At 39.8% G+C, this 18,905-nt stretch overlaps 1 protein-coding gene across 1 annotated transcript in view; it reads left to right on the top strand.

The window, feature by feature from the left end:
• The window catches only part of LOC126336288 (Down syndrome cell adhesion molecule-like protein Dscam2), a 387,422-nt gene that overhangs the window by 157,146 nt on the left and 211,371 nt on the right, over positions 1-18,905 (top strand). The window contains exons 9-10 of the mRNA XM_049999822.1: positions 3,350-3,496; positions 18,138-18,293. Of these exons, the coding sequence (XP_049855779.1) occupies positions 3,350-3,496; positions 18,138-18,293 (303 nt within the window). The remainder of the gene's footprint in view (positions 1-3,349; positions 3,497-18,137; positions 18,294-18,905) is intronic.

The raw sequence follows: 18,905 nt of genomic DNA, 5'->3' as shown, positions 1-18,905 counted from the left end.
TCACTTAACATACATTTTTACACATTCAGAGCTAGCTGCGGTTCATCACATCAATTACAAATTTTGTTTAAGTTGTCTTGTATCTTCCTACAGTCACTCAACTTCAACACCTTACCTTGTACCACAGCGTCATCAGGAAACAATGGCATATTGGTTCCCACCCTGTCCATCAAATCTTTTATGTATATAGAGAACAATAGCTGTCCTATCACACTTTCCTGTGGCATTCCTGACAGTACCCTCATCTCTGATGAGCATTCGCTCTCAAGGACAACATACTCGGTTCTATTATTTAAGAAGTCTTCGAGCCAATCACATATCTGTGAATTTATTCCATATGCTCGTACCTTTGTTAGCAGCTTGCAATGGTGCCCCATGTCAAAAGCTGTCTGGAAATCAAGAAATATGGGCTCTGTCTGTTGCCCTTCATCCATAGTTCACAATATATCATGTGACAAAAGAGTAAGGTAAGTTTCGTACAAGTGGTTGCCATACAAATGGTTGCCTTCTGAAATTGTGCTGATTCATGGATATAAGCTTCTTAGGCTCAAGAAAGTTTATTATATTCTAACTGAGAATATGTTCCAGGATTCTACAGCAAACCAAAGTTAGGGATATTGGTCTGTAATTTTGTGGGTCTGTTCTTTTTCCTGTCTTATACGCAGGAGTCATCTGCCAGTTTTTCCAGTTACTTGGGACTTCATGCTGTAAGTCAGGTAAGGGGTCATTGCCGTGGAGTACTCTTTATGAAACGAAATAAGGATTCCATCTGGACCTAGTGATTTATTTGCTTTCAGTTCCTTCAGTTGTTTCTCCACCAAGGGGTGCTTATTACTACGCCCTCCATACAAGTGTGTGTCTAAGGGTCAGATAAGGATATGTTTGCACGATTCTCCTGTGTGAATGATTTCTTGAACGTGAAATTCAGAACTTGGGCATTCGTTTTGCTACCTTCAACTGCCACACCGGACTGGTCAATGAGGGACTGATTGAAGCCTTAGACCTGCTTACATAGGACCAGAATTGAAACACAGCATCACTATACCATGCACTGTCTCTTCTGATATGAGAGAACATGTAACAATACTAAGAATAAGAAGGGGCATAATCTGGAGTCTTGGAAAACTCTGTAATTAATATTTTTATGTAAAGGAACATATTCTGTATACTATGCTGAAAAGAATCTGCTTTTCTTCGTCTATTTTCCTATTTCCATTCTGAATCCTCTCATTTGTAAACCATAAAAGACATTCAAAGAATATTTATGTAAACTACATTTGCTGCATTTGGGTGTAAAGATAAATAAGTTTTATAGCTGTATGACATGCAAATACGATAAAAATATTTCATCATCTTTTGGAAATGCACATGGGATATGATCAATTCCCATTTCAACATTTCAGCTGACAGCCTTTCAACCATTCACAAGGTGAGTCACTTCTAAGGTTTTTAAAAGACTTTACATGATGGTGTGAAGTAAATGGGCATGCTTCAGACATATATTGCTGAAAGGTGGTCAGTCAGAGTATTGGAACAAGAATTAATAATATCCCGGATGCATGCCCAAGAAATGATGGAATATTTGATCCACTAGAAACTTAAAGAAACATAATGCAACATACAGTTTTCATGTGAGAAGTGCAGTTCTTTTAAATTTACTGTGCAACATTGGAATTTGTACCCTTGTGCTATTTTGATAGCAATTTTGTACACTAATCTCACAAGAATTTGTTGCGTTTCAAAGCTGAATTGTAAGTTATTTCAAGTGTGTTGAATAACGATTTGACTTTTCTTTTCCAGTTAATATTTACATTTGTGTGATGTGGTTTAGAAAATTTTTGCAGGGGCATTCAGGGAGCACTGAGTGAATTTACAAGTTCTGTTGAGAAGCTTACACTTTTGTCTTAGTTTGTAGTTACATCAGTGGATTTAAATATTGTCTTGCATTGGTGCCATATTCTATATTTTTTGATTTGTTTGTTTAACTATGTCATTGTTGCTAAAATTGTTCACTCATCACTGACTTAAACATTATTTGTTTACATAGTGTCTCTCTGTAAGAGGATACTCTTTTTTTTATGAGTTGTTCCTATGCCTTTTAATGTATTACACAATTCATTGGTTAATTGTGCTATTTCCAGGTTGTTTCATAGATCATTTGAGAACTTCTGTATCCCCCCCCCGCAAAAAAATACATTGTTGTGAAACAGATAGATGTTGACCACCATGATGTGATGGCAACCACTTCCAACAGTCATTTCTCCACAACCACATCACCTATAACCACACAAACGTTATAGTGCACAACAGGGCTACCAAGGGTAATAACAGGGATCAACTTCATCCACAAGCTCATTAATATGTATTGCTTTGTGTTGCGTGCCATAAAGATAAGGTGTAAACCAGTTGTAACAAATACTATGTACATCATAACAGCATAATTCTCTAAATCAAGAGGTCTTAGATGATTGGACAAATTCCCTACATAAGCTTGATTATTGTGGTGTGCTAATATTTTTTGTAATGAAAAGTAGAAGAACATTCGATAAACAGGTACAAAATGTATGATTCAATGAAGCTATACTGAAATCTGTGATGTTGTGTCCTGACTATTCGTCAGGTATGGGGTGCCTAGGAAACCTACTTTCTCATATTACTAGACAACAATTCAAGGAAATCGTATTAATGAACTTTTACTACAGCAAGATAAATGACAATACGTATCTTTGAGAATTTACAATGGTGTGTTGCAAGCAATGAGCGACTGCCAAAAATAAAATCTCTTCAGTACACAACTCCTAATACAGGTGAAACAATACAGGTCATAACTTGTTGCTGTACAGTTCGTAGAACGACTAGTCTTCAACTGGGCCACGTCCAGGCAGCATGATGCTTATGTTCTATTCACTTAGAGGTCACTGCTGTCTCAGTGTCATCCTAGAGAGCGGTCGGTCAGCGTACTATTGGCTGATGTCTTCTTCACTGCCCACTCTGCTCTACGGTTCCTGACTGCCATGCTGGCGCTTGACTTTTATGCCGGAACATATCATCTATGTGATTTGCTCTGTATAGAAACGTAAAGAGGATAATTAGTTAACTTGAGCATTGAAACAGCAAAGTAGTGATTGTAAATTATTCTGATCAGTTTCTGTATTGTGGCGCACATGATAATGAAATCAGTCGTTTCATTTTTGTTGTTAAAGATGAGTACTGTTGCTGGACATTAGGATCAATGGTTGGTTAGTCCATGTTTCTGAAGTTAAGGCATGATTGGTTGTTTAAAGTGATCTCAGAATTTCATAGTATAAATAGGCATTTCTATTCTTAGATGTGTAAATTGCTTTTCCAGTTCCTGATGCAGCACCTCTTGATGTACAATGTACAGCACTTACTTCACAAAGTATCTTGGTTATTTGGTCCTCTCCACCAGCCACAGAAATAAATGGAATTTTGAAAGGCTATAAGGTCATTTACCATTCATTAGCAGACTGGAATGGTGAGTAACAATAAACATATATGTGCTTGACATTGTGTCAGTCTGGGGGTCATATGAAAATCATATTATTCTTGAAGAATCAAGTTTAGCAAGTTCGCTAGCAATTCTTTTTATTACTATAACAATTTCGACAGATCTACACTGTCATCATCAGATGTTCCTTATTTGACACATCATCACTATCTGACTTTCATTACTATAACAAGCATGTGTAACTTATAATGTTACAAGGTCTGATGACGACAGCATAGATCTAATGAAACCACTGATAGTAATGATAAGAACTGAAGTGATCTTGGCAGACTTGATTCTTCAAGAATAATAAACAGATAGATTATATATGATTTCTAGTTAAAACTCATTACTGAGACTAAATTATTTGTGATTATTATTTGAATGTCATGACAATGAGCAATAGCATTATACAGAAGAAATGTACAGTTATCATGTAAAATGTAACTTATAAATAAGCACTGAAAAGTGAGATGCTGAAGATCAAGAGAATTCTGAGTCTGAACTATACATGATAGCTGAACAAATTTACATTTGAATATAAAGTAGCTATATCTTTGTAGCCTCTGAGGACATCTTCTGCAGTAGAGGATGAAACGTTAGGCACAGAAACATGCCTTATGATGCAGTCTAATGCTCATAAATCCAATGTTGCCAATGATCTATATAGTTCACATGTGTGTGCTCCGCTTGGCAAATTTTTCTATCTTTATCTCATTATAGTTTCATTTTCATGGAAATTTTTGTGTTGATATCATAAGCAAATCAATCTTTGAATTCCTCAACTGCATGCTTTCGACGTAGATTAAGATCTCTCTGAATAACGTATAGTTGTTGAATTTTTCATTTGGTTTTGCACAAAAGGTAATGTATACAGCTGATGTTGTTCTGAGCAATCCATAGTATTTTTTACCACTGTGCTTCAACATTTTCTGTCTGCAAACATTACTGTTCTGTTTGCTGTACACTTTTGTGAATGTTGGCAGCTGCACAAGTATCAGTCTGGAAGTAGTGTTAAATATACATGCCTGCTCTCTTATTGACCAGCCAGGACAGACTGTGTGTACTAAAGGATGAAAGTATCCTCACTCCCTGCCTGTTGTTTCTATCCAATTGGAGTCAATTTCTTGTTGTAGTAAGGTAGGTGCTCCAAATAAGGTCATAGTCCCCAATAGCACCCCCCCCCCTCCCCCTCTCAGTTTAGAAATTTCCAATCAAATCCATTGTACGACAGGGCAGCACCTCATCATCATTACTTGGTTAATTTGTTGCTGAATGTCATGACCTCACTTATTCATTCATTCAGTATCTTTGGCTGACATGGGAAGATAAACTTCTTGTGATCCTAAGTGTAGTAACCAAGTAATACATTAAACTGATCCAAGGAACACAAATATGACTTTATCCATAAACCTCTGAACAGTAATGAAAACAAGCCTCTCATGACTCCACAGTTAACAAGACAAAAGAATCATACTGATGGTGCAACATAAGCGTTACTCAGAGCAACTGATGTAAGCAGTACAACTACAACAACGTAGTGATAGTAAATTAGCAGTGCTCTGCGCATATATAGGCGCAAGACACCAGTAGAGAATATGCTGTGTGCATAATTCCTACAGGCAGCAACTGTTGGCTGGCCTGCACTGATACAGTTGGCAACTGATTTAAGTACACACATGTGGCAATACTGTACTTAACACACTCACACTCACATGCACTAGTAGTAGGATACAGCATACCTCTCCCTCGTGGGAAGCAGGTGCCCAGGCAACACATGCATTGGATCCTGAGCGGTGGCAGCTGGTGCCAACGATGGGGACGGGACCGTATGCTGTGTGTATACCAGAGCATAGGGCCAGAGTGTGCTGTGATGCGGACATAGCCAACTGCGGTGGGCCCGCGCGCAACCCAACAGCAACACTGGGGAAGAGGGTGTCATTGCCATCTCTGTGGCATCATCAGCAGGCAGGTCCCAGAGCAGAGGAGATGTGGTTGAACCCATCAACGATTATGGCTTATGAGGTAGTGGCAAGGAGACTGTTGAAGGCAGCTCAGCCGGAACAGCAAGTTGCAGCAATGGAACCAAGGCTGAAATGGATCGGTGCCAGGAAGCTGGAATGCCAGTGCATCACATGCGGAGGAGGCAGCCAATGGGATCGGGGTACCTCTGCAGCAATCAATGGAGGACTTGAGACAGAGGTTGGTAAGGTAGGCTGTGGCGTTTGGAGCCACACCTGCAAACTGATAGCTTCCAACAGCGAGCAGGGGTGCAGCTGATGAAAGTGGCTCACAACCAGCCCATCAGTCATACAGACATCACAAAGAACATCATCCTCTGTGGCAGACAACAGTGGCCGGATCCACTTGAGCTGGCAACCAAGCCCTTATGCCCACACTGATGGTCCAGATGCAAAGCAGCCAGATGAAACTGACCACGGCAGATGCAGGCCGGACCCAACTGCAGCAGGTGCAGCGCACGCCGAAGAAGATGGTGTTGCATGTTTGACTGCTAGCTATGAAGCATTTGAGCTGGGCTCTGCTCCCCCATAGGTGTGAAGTAATAGATTCTCAGAAAACAGAGAAGGGCCTCACCTGTCAATGAATATACAAGAAACTTTTCCATTTGGGACTTGGATGTACACACTAGTCATTCTGCCTCATGATTTGGTTGAGGGTTGAACGGATGAGCCATAACATGATGAATGCTGTGATGGGGAAAAAACCATTGAAAGGTGAGAGAAACAAACTGGGACACATTATTCTAAACTAACATACAAGGCAGCACCTCAATAGAAAAACCCCTCAAAATGCATATGAATTGTGACCTCAGCTGATGATGATGCACACCAGAGAATGTAAGGAAACCAAAAATGTATCCACAACCCAGAGCTAATAGGAGTTCAAGAAGGGAACCCACAGAGTCTACATAAACACATTCCCATAGCTGGCATTGTGCAGTCCAGGGGGCAGAGATGACCTGGGGCTGCCTGTTGTTGGGCACACTGCTCATGAGCCATGACAAATGAACTCTTTTGCCATCAAGGCCTGGCCAAAAAATATATCTTGGAGATAGCAGTTTCGTGCACAAAGCTCAATTGTGCCCCTGGTGAAGAAGGCGTAGAACCTCACTCCATAACATGGCAGGAATAACCCCTCTGGGAGTGAGCAAGTCACTGTCAAAAACAGAATGGCCATACCATAAGGAAATAGAGTTATCAGTCCTGTTGAACAAACTGAACCACCTAGTGGGGAAATGGGTCAGCAGTAGTGGCAATTGCTATGTGTGAGCTTGTAATTGGGAAACCCTTGACTGTGGTCTGCATTTCAGTATCAAGACGAAAGCAAAGCAATTGTTCATGATCAAAGTCAGGATTAGGACCCACAGGAAGGTGGGAGAAGTTATTTGCACTGGCTTGTAATAGATGTCAGTCAAAAATGGATTTTGTAATTGTAGTGAGACAAGAACAGCGTCCAGCATTGTAAGCGGCATGCTACCTTGCCAGGCAAGGAAATGTGAGAGGTAAACAAGGGGTTATGTCAGTAATAAGTTAAAACTTGGAGGAAGTTCAGAGCACTAGGTATATCAGCACACTAGGACCTCTTTTAGGCCATACTATGAGGCGTCAGTTACCAAAACTGTCCAGAGAGAACATAGATAAACAAGGGACTGGGAGTAGATTGGATTTCAACATTTGAAAAACACGTTCACAGTCTGGGCTCCAGCAAAAAGGTACATTCCTGCACAACAAGGCATGCAACAGGTAGGCCAGTGTGGCTGCCCCTAGCAGGAATTTCTGGTAGTAGGTTATCTTCCCTAGGAAGGCGTGAAACTCCTTCGTGAGTGAGGGACAAGGTATAGACAAAACAGCAGAGATGTGGTCTGGCAGAGGGTGAATCCCGTCCCACAAGACGTTGAACCCCAAATAAACGAGAAGGTTCAAAAAATTGTGATTTTGTGGGGTTACACCATAAAGATGTGGACTGTAAGACAGAAAACAAAGTGCACACATTTTTCAAGTGATTGGCGATGGAGGAGCCCATGACAACAGTATCATGCAGATAATTAATGCAACCCAGAACAGGCATAGTCAGTTGTTCTAAAATCATTGGAAAGTAGACAGTGTGCTAGCCACACCAAAAGGAAGACATAATTATTGACAGAGATCAAAAGGAGCATCAAAACCAGAACTTGCTGAGACTCTTTGTCACCAGGAAGCTGTAGATATGCTTCAGACAAATAAATTTTAGAAAAGCACTTGCCACCTGATATTTTTGCCAACAGTTCCTCCAAATGTGGGAGAGGATATGTATGTACAATCAACTGCACGTTGACAGTAATGCAGAAGTTACCACAGAGGTGAAGTTTCCCCGATCACTTCCGAACAATTACTAACAGAGATGACCATTCAGTAGCCATAATAGGTCGTTCTACCCCTAAGGACAGAAATCTGTTCAATTCTGCTTTCACCTGATATTTTAGGTCAATAGGAATAGGATGCACATGACAAAAACAAGGCTAAGCTATGGATTCCAAAGAAATATGAGCAGGAAAACCCGTAGCACATCCTACACTTCCTAAAAACACTTCTGAATATCCCTCACTCTGTGTTTCCAATTGAGAATACGGTATCTGATTGGACACAAGATGAACTCCACCATTGATAGAAAATCCAAATGTATGAAATGTGTCCATCCTGAACAAGTTCTCAACAACAGCATCAGCAACCATCAAAAATGTAATGGAACAAACCATTGACTTGTAAGAGGCAGTTGCCGTAAATTCTCCCAACAGCGCAATGTTCTGTTAGTTTTAACTGACCAGCTTCCACATGACGAATGTCAGTGGTGGCGAGCCTAAAGTCACATAGATTTGAGAATTCAATAATGTCAATGCAGCCCTTGTGTTGACCCGCAGCTTTGGCGAAAAACATGTAAATTGATAAACAACTTTAAGAGGTCACCAGCATTGGAGGCACACAGTTTATTTCCATGTCAATATCCTGGTCAGTCTTCGGTAAAAGTCACATTGGAGATAATGTAGCAATCCTTCTGGCAAGCATTACAAGTACCCCGGCACTTAGTACATGATAAACATTCATTCTGAACAAAACAGAAAAGACAAGAGGGAAACAGGAAAAACGCTAATACTAATGCTGGTGATGCGGCAGTCATGGGTGCTTGGGCCAGCCTCAGTCTGCTCAGCAGTGGGCTCACATGTTCACCGATACCACTGCCACTTCTTCTTGCAAGCTATCTGTCGTCTTAGTGGTCACATCTTGTGACACTACTGCCACATCGCTCCATGATTCAATTTGGTCATCTGCTGCCTTGAGAGACTTCGAAAGATTACCAACAGGGGGTTTGCACAAAATAAAGCCTTCTGGAGCACTTCCTTATCCAGAGCCAAACAGATAATTTGTGTTGTGCACAGTAGAGTATGCATAAGAGTCGTTATGGGCATCAGTAACAAATTGACATTTGCGGCTAAGGCTGTTAAATTCAGCTGCCCAGGTTTCTTGTAGCATCATCAGAATCCAACTCACACCACTACAACATACGATCATTTGCGATGGTAGTTGGACAGTAAGCTGCACTTGTGGCAAAACCAAGAGCTGCTGGCTCTTGTAAAAGGTCGAGCAGACACAGTGCTTTACACACCTTCGGTGAAATCTGTGACCGAAATAAGGCTTTTTACAAATTTGAGTCTGTCATGCCAAAAGCCAAAAAAATTTTGTCTTAGTCTTTTTTCGTAAGCTTCCTTGGCTGAATATCATATGTGGGAGAAGTGGGTGCATAGACTGGTGGGATGGTACCTCATCTGTTAATGGAAGCTGACAAAGTGTTCACTGCCAAAGTAAGCTGCTCAGTCAGGGCCAGTAGCATGGTGTCCATTATGACTAAATCTGATGACACTGCATTTAAAGACTGCACATGTGGAAACTGTCCCAAACTAGTCACCAGTCATGTAGTAACCACATAGTACATGAAACCGATCCAAGTAACATAAATATGGCTTTATTCATAAACCTCTGGACAATATCAGGAATAAGCCTCTTGTGACTCTGTGTAACAAGACAAAAGAAGTGCACAGAATGTGCAACATAAACAATACACAGTACACCTGATGTGAGTGGTTAAAACTAGAAGAACATAGAGTGAGTCAGTGCTACTCCATGCATTTATAGGCATGGAAATGGAAAAGAGCATATGGCATTGTTGGCCGAGGGGCCCCATTTGGAGAAGTTTGGTCGCCAAGTGCAAGTCTTATTGCAGTGGACGCCACATTGGGTGGCTTGCATGTCGATGATGAGGATAAAATGATGATGAGGACAACAGAGCACCCAGTCCACGAACGGAGAAAGTCTCCAACCCGGCCGGGAATCCAACCTGGATCCACTTGCACGGGAGTCAAGCACATAACCAGCCAGCAAAGCAGGTGGACATTTATAGGCATGATTCAGCATTAGCTGCTGACCCGCATTGATAAAGTGGTGGTTGATTTAAGTGCACACATGCTGCGACACTACACTCATACCACATCTCTAAGCCATCAATTTGGCTCCTGTCAATTGCTTTCTTGGTCCCCATCTCACAGCCATACAAGAACACAGGCAACACTGATGTTTCTTTGTATACATTCTGCCAGATCTTCATTTAACCATTGCGACTTGGCAAGGATGATTCTTGATTTTACACTATTTCTTTATCACATTTTCCTGGATCATTGATGAGAGATCCTGAATATACACAGCCATTTATTACCTACAGATCCCTTAAGCACCTTGTTTGTTGAATTCAATCTAAGCCATGATGATTAATATCCATTAGTTAGTTTTCACTCTGGAGACCAGATCACTAAGTTCTCCCTAACTTCATGCAATGAGTGTTGGACGTCTACATCTACATTTACATTCATACCCTGCAAATTGCCGAACCATTTGTAGTGGAGGGTACCCTGTATCACTACTTGCCATTTCCTTTCCCTTCCCACTCGCAAATAGTGCGAGGGAGAAAGGACTGTCTATGTTCCTCTGTACGGGCCTAATATCTCTTATCTTCATGGTTCTTCTGTGAAATGTACATTGGCAGCAGTAGAATCACTCTGCTGTCAGCTTCAAATGTCGGTACTCCAAATTTTCTCAATAGTGTTTCTTGAAAAGGATGTCACCTATTCTTTAGGGAGTCCGATCTCTGTAACACTTGCATGTTGTTTGAACCTACCATCAACAAACGCCAGACCCCCACCAATCCTAATTGTTTTGATGTCTTTCCTTAATTCAACCTGGTGCGGATCCCAAAAACTGGAGCAGTACTCAAGGATGAGCTAAGCTAGTATCATTTATGTGGTCTCCTTTACAAATGAACAACACTTTACTAAAATTTCCCCTATAAACTGAAGTTGCCATTCACCTTCCCTACTACAATTCTTATATGCTTGTTCCATTTCATACTGGTTTGTAACATTACGCCTAGATATTTACTAAGTGTGACTCTGTCAAACAGCACACTACTAATGCTTTATTTGAACATTGGGGGTTTGTTTTCCCTACTGATCTGCATTAATTTACATTTTTCTATGTTGCTGTCTTTCATCGCACCAACTAGAATTTTTTCTCACTCGTCTTGTATCCTCCTACTGTTGCTCAACGATGACACGTTTCTGTACACCACAGCATCATTGACCACAGACTGCTGCTCGCCCTATCCACCAAATCATTTATGTACACAAAAAAGAACAACAGTCCTGTACACTTCTCCTGGGTCCATTCCGGACAGACCCATGTCTCAGATCTACAAAGTGTAGATTTCTGATTTCCAGGCGACAATTGAAATTTCACTGTGCCCGCCATCCATGCTCCCCTGATGACGTACTCTGTTTGTATGTCATAGAGGTGTGGTGTCTGTGGTGGCAGTATAGAACATTGTCTGACTCAATTTGACACATCTTAAAAACTCCCCCCACCATCCACCTTCTTGGTTGTAGTGTGAGTGTTATAAGACCTTCTAGTAATGATACTATTGGTTTTGAACCCCAAATCCGTTGAGCACATGACACTGCTTGTGTCACATGTCACAATCAGAGCCCTTTTTATAATCTAGGAAATAAATGAAGGCAGGAACAAAATATCACAACATTTTTCAAGTATCTGCCTCGAATTTTTGTTATTGCTTTTCTTTTAATGTGTAATGTATTTTTTCGACTGTTTGTTCATTATTTCATCATCTCCAACCCACCTTTGCTGGACATGGTACATGGGGCAGCATTATTTGGTGCTCCGTGTACCCTGAAAAAGCTATTAACTGTGTTTGTGAAATTTCAGTTTAGAACATACATTAACTGTTTTGAATAAGCAGATGCATTTGTTCTTAGTAGCTCAAAAGCTATTCTAAAAGTGTTTCAAGTTAATTGGCAATGAAAAATTGTTAAATCTTAAGGTGCTCTTATTTGTTGCACCTATGTTATTATTGAACATACCTGCTATCAACTGACAAAACAATTTGAGTTCCTCTTTTTACTTATTGTTTATGAATAAACTCAAATTTTTACTGCTGCATGGCATTATATTTTCAATGAATGAAGTTTCTTCACTGTTCCTGAATTTAGGTAAAACACTGCACAAGCAATTCAGTACTGTCCAAGACATGAACACAGCACTAGAAATAATGGATAATGGTACATCAATAAATAAAACAGAATAATCTAAATTTTTTGTGTTTATTTTCACACGAAGCTGCAGTGGAAGTCAACTTTAAGGTCTTCTTAAACATCTAGGCTCGGAAACTTTTGTGTTATGTATAATGTTAGCTTTTGGAGATGAAAAATGAAATGTTGATGTACTTTTCCTATTTTCCCTCACTAATCTCTTGTGACATTATATTCTGAGATAATTCATCATTGCAGAAAAAGCTGTTGTTGCAGTAAGCATGTTATAAGAATAATGTTTGGTCTACACTCTAGAGTGTCTTGTAGACACCTCTTTGAACTGTTGGACATACTGACTCTAGCCTCGCAGCACACATGCTCCCTTATGATGTTCATTGTTGACATCAATCACAGTTTGAAAATAATAGTAGCATGCATAAGCACAATGCTAGAAGGAGAAATGATTTACCCTGTCCATCACTCATCCTTAGTGGTGTACAGAAAGGAGTGAGATATACAGCCATAAAAATCTTTGACCGTCTACCCAGTGGTGTGAAAAATTTACAGAATAATAAAATTAACTTTAAAAACTCAAAACTGAAATCATATCTGCTCTCTCTCTCTCTCTCTCTCTCTCTCTCTCTCTCTCTCTCTCTCTCTCTCTCTCTCTGTGTGTGTGTGTGTGTGTGTGTGTGTGTGTGTGTGTGTGTGTGTGTGTGTGTGTGTGTGTAAACTGAAATCACTGTATGCATATTACCATATTCTCTGCTGAGATGTACATTGTGACCTCTTAGGTTTTCTTGACACACTTCGTTAATAGTGCGCCTCTGGGCCTAGTTGTTATTTCTGCCATAACCACCATAGTAATTAATTGTGGCTCAGTGTATAGACTATGTCTGTATGGGATAATTATGTGTGTCATACTGCTGCCAGTCACATTTTTTTGTTTACTTGACACAATGCACATTTCAAGTATGTTACACTTATCCACAGACGTATATACATCCAACTATATATGTTGCTTAATACAATGCCTTATCTAAATTAACACAGACCTGCAAGATCAAGGTACTCACAGATCATTGGGAGCTCCAATTTTAGGCATTTGATGGAACTTCTTAGGAATATGGCTACCAAGGACAGGAAGAAATCCAATGTGCACTCGATGTGCATACCAGGGGTGGATTCATTGAGAATGTGGAATGGGACTCTCAGATGCCATATAGACCACAGGGTGAAGCCAACTGCAGGTGGTGATGGCTCATGTTGGTATTAACATTGTGTGTCACTTTGGATAAGAGGAGATTCTCCGTGGTTTCCGGCAGCTACGTGAATTAGTAAAGATGGCCAACCTGACTTACTACATAAAGGCAGAGCTCACCATTTGCAGCAGACTGGCTGCAGTGCTTTGCTACAGAGGCCATTGGCTCGTCTGAATCATAGGCTCAGACAGTTCTGCAACCATATAAGCTGCAAACTCCTTAACTTGCATTAGGTGGAGAGCCATCAGGATCTGCTTAATAAATTAGGGGTCCACTACACACAGGAGGCAGCTTTATGGGTTGCAGGTGCTATGCAGAGTGGACTGGGTGGTTTTCTAGGTTTGAGCATCTTGAGAAAATACAAACAGGTGTACGGTCCAACACAGGGTAATGGTAGACCTAGGTAGTTGCAAATTATTGTAGTGGTATTGGGAAAAAAACAGATCTCCAACTGAATCTTCAAGTTTTCGCGGCGCATAGACTGCTCCATTAAATTTCGGGAATGCAGCCGCATGAATTCTGCTTCTTCTAATATTTCGGCTGTATACCTTTCAGCCATCTTCAGAGAGAGCCGTACGACTGACGCTCCAGCGCTCGCTCCATCCTTTTAAACTCGCGAACCGCGCCACTGCGCATGCGGCCACAGATAAACAAGGCGCCAGTGAAGTTAATCGGCGTCAAAGACGTACAACATATGCATGAGTTACGTCTGTGGCTGCGCATTCGATGGCATTCCGTAGTAAAAGAGGCCATTGAAATCCGCTTGACGAACAATTTAATTAATAGAGACAGCGGTTTCACATTAGATAAATCATGGAATCCGGCACTTTCAATATGGAACTTACAAAGACGTCGCTACAGTTCAGCTCCTAGTAATACATCGACCTCCCAGCACGCATCGAATGCGCAGCCACAGACGTAACTCATGCATATGTTGTACGTCTTTGACGCCGATTAACTTCACTGGCGCCTTGTTTATCTGTGGCCGCATGCGCAGTGGCGCGGTTCGCGAGTTTAAAAGGATGGAGCGAGCGCTGGAGCGTCAGTCGTACGGCTCTCTCTGAAGATGGCTGAAAGGTATACAGCCGAAATATTAGAAGAAGCAGAATTCATGCGGCTGCATTCCCGAAATTTAATGGAGCAGATCTCCAACTGCTTATCAAGGGGATTGAAGCAGAAATTATTATAGATACTGGAAGCTGGCTAAAGCCAGAGATAAATTCAGCTGAAGATTTTTCCAATGACCTCACAGTGTTGAGAAGTATAAACTGAAGCAGATAGTTGCTGTAAGCCAGTTGACGCAGAGGTTATACCTGATAACCAGATCGATTAATTGAGTCCCTTCACTGACACTCAAGACAAATGACATTGTGCTAAAATGTTCAAGTCTTGTTCAAAATAGGTACCAGACTCAAACAATTATAGTTAGTGGTAATATACTCTCAATATGTTTGTGAAAATACTTGTTTGAAGACAGCAGTAAGCATAAAACATCATCCAAAATTGTACTAATAATACTTTATTATTTATCTCGTTGTTAGATTAGGATGGATCGACAGCATTTTTTTGTGACAACAGTAACCATTATGAATACCATCTTAAGTTGCACAGGAAGAACATTTATTTATTGATGACCAGATTTGGACTGTTCGTCCACTATCAAATCAGCCACAAGTGTAAACCGTGTATTGCACTAGTCATATGAGTGGAAAATTGGCCACGAAATCAACTCTTCTTACTCTGACAGTTAGCAACGAGCACACATTATGTACTATCACATTTATTGATTTCATGGCCAATTTTCTACTAGTATGACTGGTGTAATGCAAGACTTAGATTTATGACTGATTTGATGATGGACACACAGTCCAAAACTGGCAATAAGTAAATATATTTCTTCCTGTGCAAGTTATGAATAAAACTGTGACAGCAAAAGAGAGGCCTAAAATGAAAAAATGGCATTCATTATCCCACATGAAGGTTGTCTTTAGCACAAACAGGGGTGCACAATGCTGCCACCAAAATATTTGATCCCTTAGTTATGGATGTAAAACATATGGCAATGAGCAAAGTTCAATTTGAAAACAAACTGAAATAGTTTCTTCTTAACAACTACTTCTATTCTATAGAAAAAATTGTATTTTTGTAATGTGTAAAAAGCGATGGGTATGAATTACCTATTCCCATCTGTGTTGGGTAGCTATGTTCGTCTAATGATAGTTTTGCTTTCTGATTATTCTTTTTTCCCACAAAGATAGAAGTTTATAATAATATTGGGTAACAGAAAATACATTTAAATTATTTTAAATTCCATCCTTAACACTTTCGCATATGCAAGTGCTGACAGTGCTGCATGCCCGGCCAGCTGACTGGATCAAGCTTACTGTGCACCTGGCCAGTGGGCAGCTGGCACAGCTGACAACTGCTGTAGGCTACGGTCATTCTAGCCTGTTCACATGTTTCAATGCATGTAGAGTCATTCTTCAATAATAGTCTTCATAGTTGCAGTTTCTGATAACCATGAAAGACTGATTCAAAACCAATTCAAGCTTTCTGTTATAAGTTTAACAAAGTCTGAGTAAAGGTAATTTTAGAAAAATGATAAGAATTCGTCTTTATTTGAGATTGGAAAATCGTGTTTCTTGAGATCTGTCTGTGCCTTTAACCATTAAAATCTCATTACCATCAGACAAAAACCGTTCAAGACGTACAATTTTAAAGTTCCTAGTGAAGGCACCCAAAACCCAGATCATTTTCTGTTCTGCTTGGCAGTGAGTGCTGCTGTCAAACTGCACATATTTTGCTGCACTGTTCACCTTTTGCAACATCTGATACATCAGTTCAGTAGGATAATTCATGCCCTTTCAGATTGTCTACAAGTATGTTTGTATAGTGTACTTTGTAGATTAGGAAATCAAACTACATTTACTTGGCTGTACACACCATTTTCTGTTCTATGCAGCAGTGATAGTTGTTGAGAAATTGTTCATGCTTTTGCTGTGCTGTTCATTTTTTGCATCATCTAATATATCATTGCCGTTTCAGCTTTAATGTGTTTGTTTCATGAGTACTGTGTAGATTATGAAATCAAATTTAATTTGTTTGGCAGTGTGTGGTTTTCTGTTCTGGCTGCTGTGCTGTTCACTTTTGTAACATCTGAGATGTCAATTCATTAGAATAAGTAATGCGTTGCAGATTATATATGTCTGCATTTTTGTTGTGTGTCAGTTAGGAAATCAAATTGTATCTATTAGATCAACTCATAAGCATAAAGGGCCAAGGAGCAGGTGAAAGCAATGCCCTTAGCTGGCAGGCCTCCCTACCTGTTGGGTGTAAAAGAATGCCCATATTGGTTTCATTATTTTACCTGCCGGGCATACTCCCATAGTCATTTATTTATTTATTTATTTATTTATTTATTTATTTATTTATTTAGCATCCAATAGATCACACATGTGATATAGGATTTGTCATTTGATTACACGTAACACATAACAACAGATACACATAATAAATTGACAAAATATACAAACAGCAAACAAATTACATACACATAGTACATAAGTAGTGTACAAGAACTTATTACCTAAAAACAATGTACGTGCTCATGATAAACAATTAATGATCATTCACTACGTCTCATACTCAAAACATATTACAGATATTTAACAGATTTTTCCTAAGTAACATAATTAAGAAATTGAAAACATAATTAAATTAGTTTGAGTTTTTTTTTAAAAAGTAAGCACAGGTTTCAATCCACACTCTGAGACAGGTATTCATTTACACTGTAGTAGCATTTTTCCATCAAGTAATTTTTTACTTCACACTTGAAATTATTTTTGCCTTTCAATTCTTTAATTTGAAATGGAAGTGCATTTAAAAGCTTTATTCCTAAATGGCTAACATGTTTCTGACTTCTAGTTTTTGCTACATAGGGAATGTGGAAGTCTTTACAATGCCTTGTATTGTGATCATGGTAGCTTGAGTTGGTTTGGAGATCGCAGTTACTTTTACTGATTATTTCCAGTCATTGAAAAATATATATTGATGGTATTGTAAGTATCTTTAGTTGTTTAGAATAAGGGTCTGCAGTGAGTTTGTGGTGGGCTGTGTGTCATGATATGAATAGCTCTTTTTTGCATAATAAAAATGTCATTTAGTCTTGACCTGGTTTTTCCCCAAAAACTTATGCCATAGCTTGCAACTGATTGGAAATAGCTAAAGTACACCGCTCTAATACATTCTTTGCTACATACCTTGGATATTATCCTTAAGGCGAAACATGCTGAGCTAAGTTTCTGAGTAAGATATACACTGTGTTCATTCCATTTTAAATCTTGGTCAATTCGCATTCCAAGAAACTTTGTGGTGCACCCTCCTTCTATTTGTTTGCTATCCAGCATAAGGCACATATTTTCTCCTTGGCACTTGCTTCCATACTGTATGTAGTTTGTTTTGTTTGTATTTAATGTCAGCTTATTTGAAGAAAACCATGACTGTATGTATGAGAGCATTTTTTCTGTTGTTGTACACAATGATTCTTTTATATCACTAATTATGATACTCTAGGTATATGAACTGCAGGGCGCACATGTGTGCCCGTGGCAACAAAAGGTTTAATTTCTATACAATTTGGCAGAATGTGGACATAATGTATGCAAATGCATTTGTCTGTATAGTGTACCAAAAAACTTGTAATGTCTTATTTCTTTTTCAGAAATATCACCCCCTACAGAACAAGTCACACAAGATCAGAAGTTTACACTCAGAAACTTGGAAAGTTTCTGCAACTACAGTATACAAGTAAGAGCATACACAGCCAAAGGTGATGGCGTGTCCAGCCAACCGATCTTCTGTAGAACACAGGAGGATGGTACGCCACATGTTAGTTCATATCAGCTAATGTATTATGCCACTTCGCCAGCAGCTAACAGGTTCACTTCCACAAAATCTATGAAACTAGTTAGGCACATTTATATGTCTTTTTACACAATTCACAAACCCTTCTGGCTTATCCTAGAATATTTGTCTTCTATTCTCTTTTTTCACTGCTTTCTTATTTGTCTCCTCTCCTTCTGCACCCAAACTGTCAGCATGCCAATGATCATCAGTTCACTACCTGTTAGTAGAAGAGGCCAACAAATTCAACGTGTTAGCTATTACTTTCATTGTCTATGTGCCTACTTGCACCTCTGTGAGTCTTCCCATAAGCTAAACTCCATCTGAACAAAGCGTAAAAGGCTCAGTGGAACAGGTCTATTGACATTATTAGATGTGGATATGGAGGGGGCACGTGGTGAGCACACCACTCTCCCAGTCATTGTCAGCTTTTGTGACCAGAACCGCTACTCCTCAATTGGCTTCACAAGCATGGAGTGCAACCTATTTGCTGACAGCACTCAGTGGACAGGAATTATCACCCAACTGAGTGCTAGCCAACCCTGATAGTGCTTAGCTTAGGCAATGTGGTAACTGGTGTTATCAA

The sequence above is a fragment of the Schistocerca gregaria genome, chromosome 2 (genome assembly GCF_023897955.1).
Source record: "Schistocerca gregaria isolate iqSchGreg1 chromosome 2, iqSchGreg1.2, whole genome shotgun sequence".
In the NCBI taxonomy this organism is placed as follows: Eukaryota; Metazoa; Arthropoda; class Insecta; order Orthoptera; family Acrididae; genus Schistocerca; species Schistocerca gregaria.
Note: the sequence above shows the minus strand (reverse complement) of the source record. Positions and strands in the feature narration are given on the sequence as shown.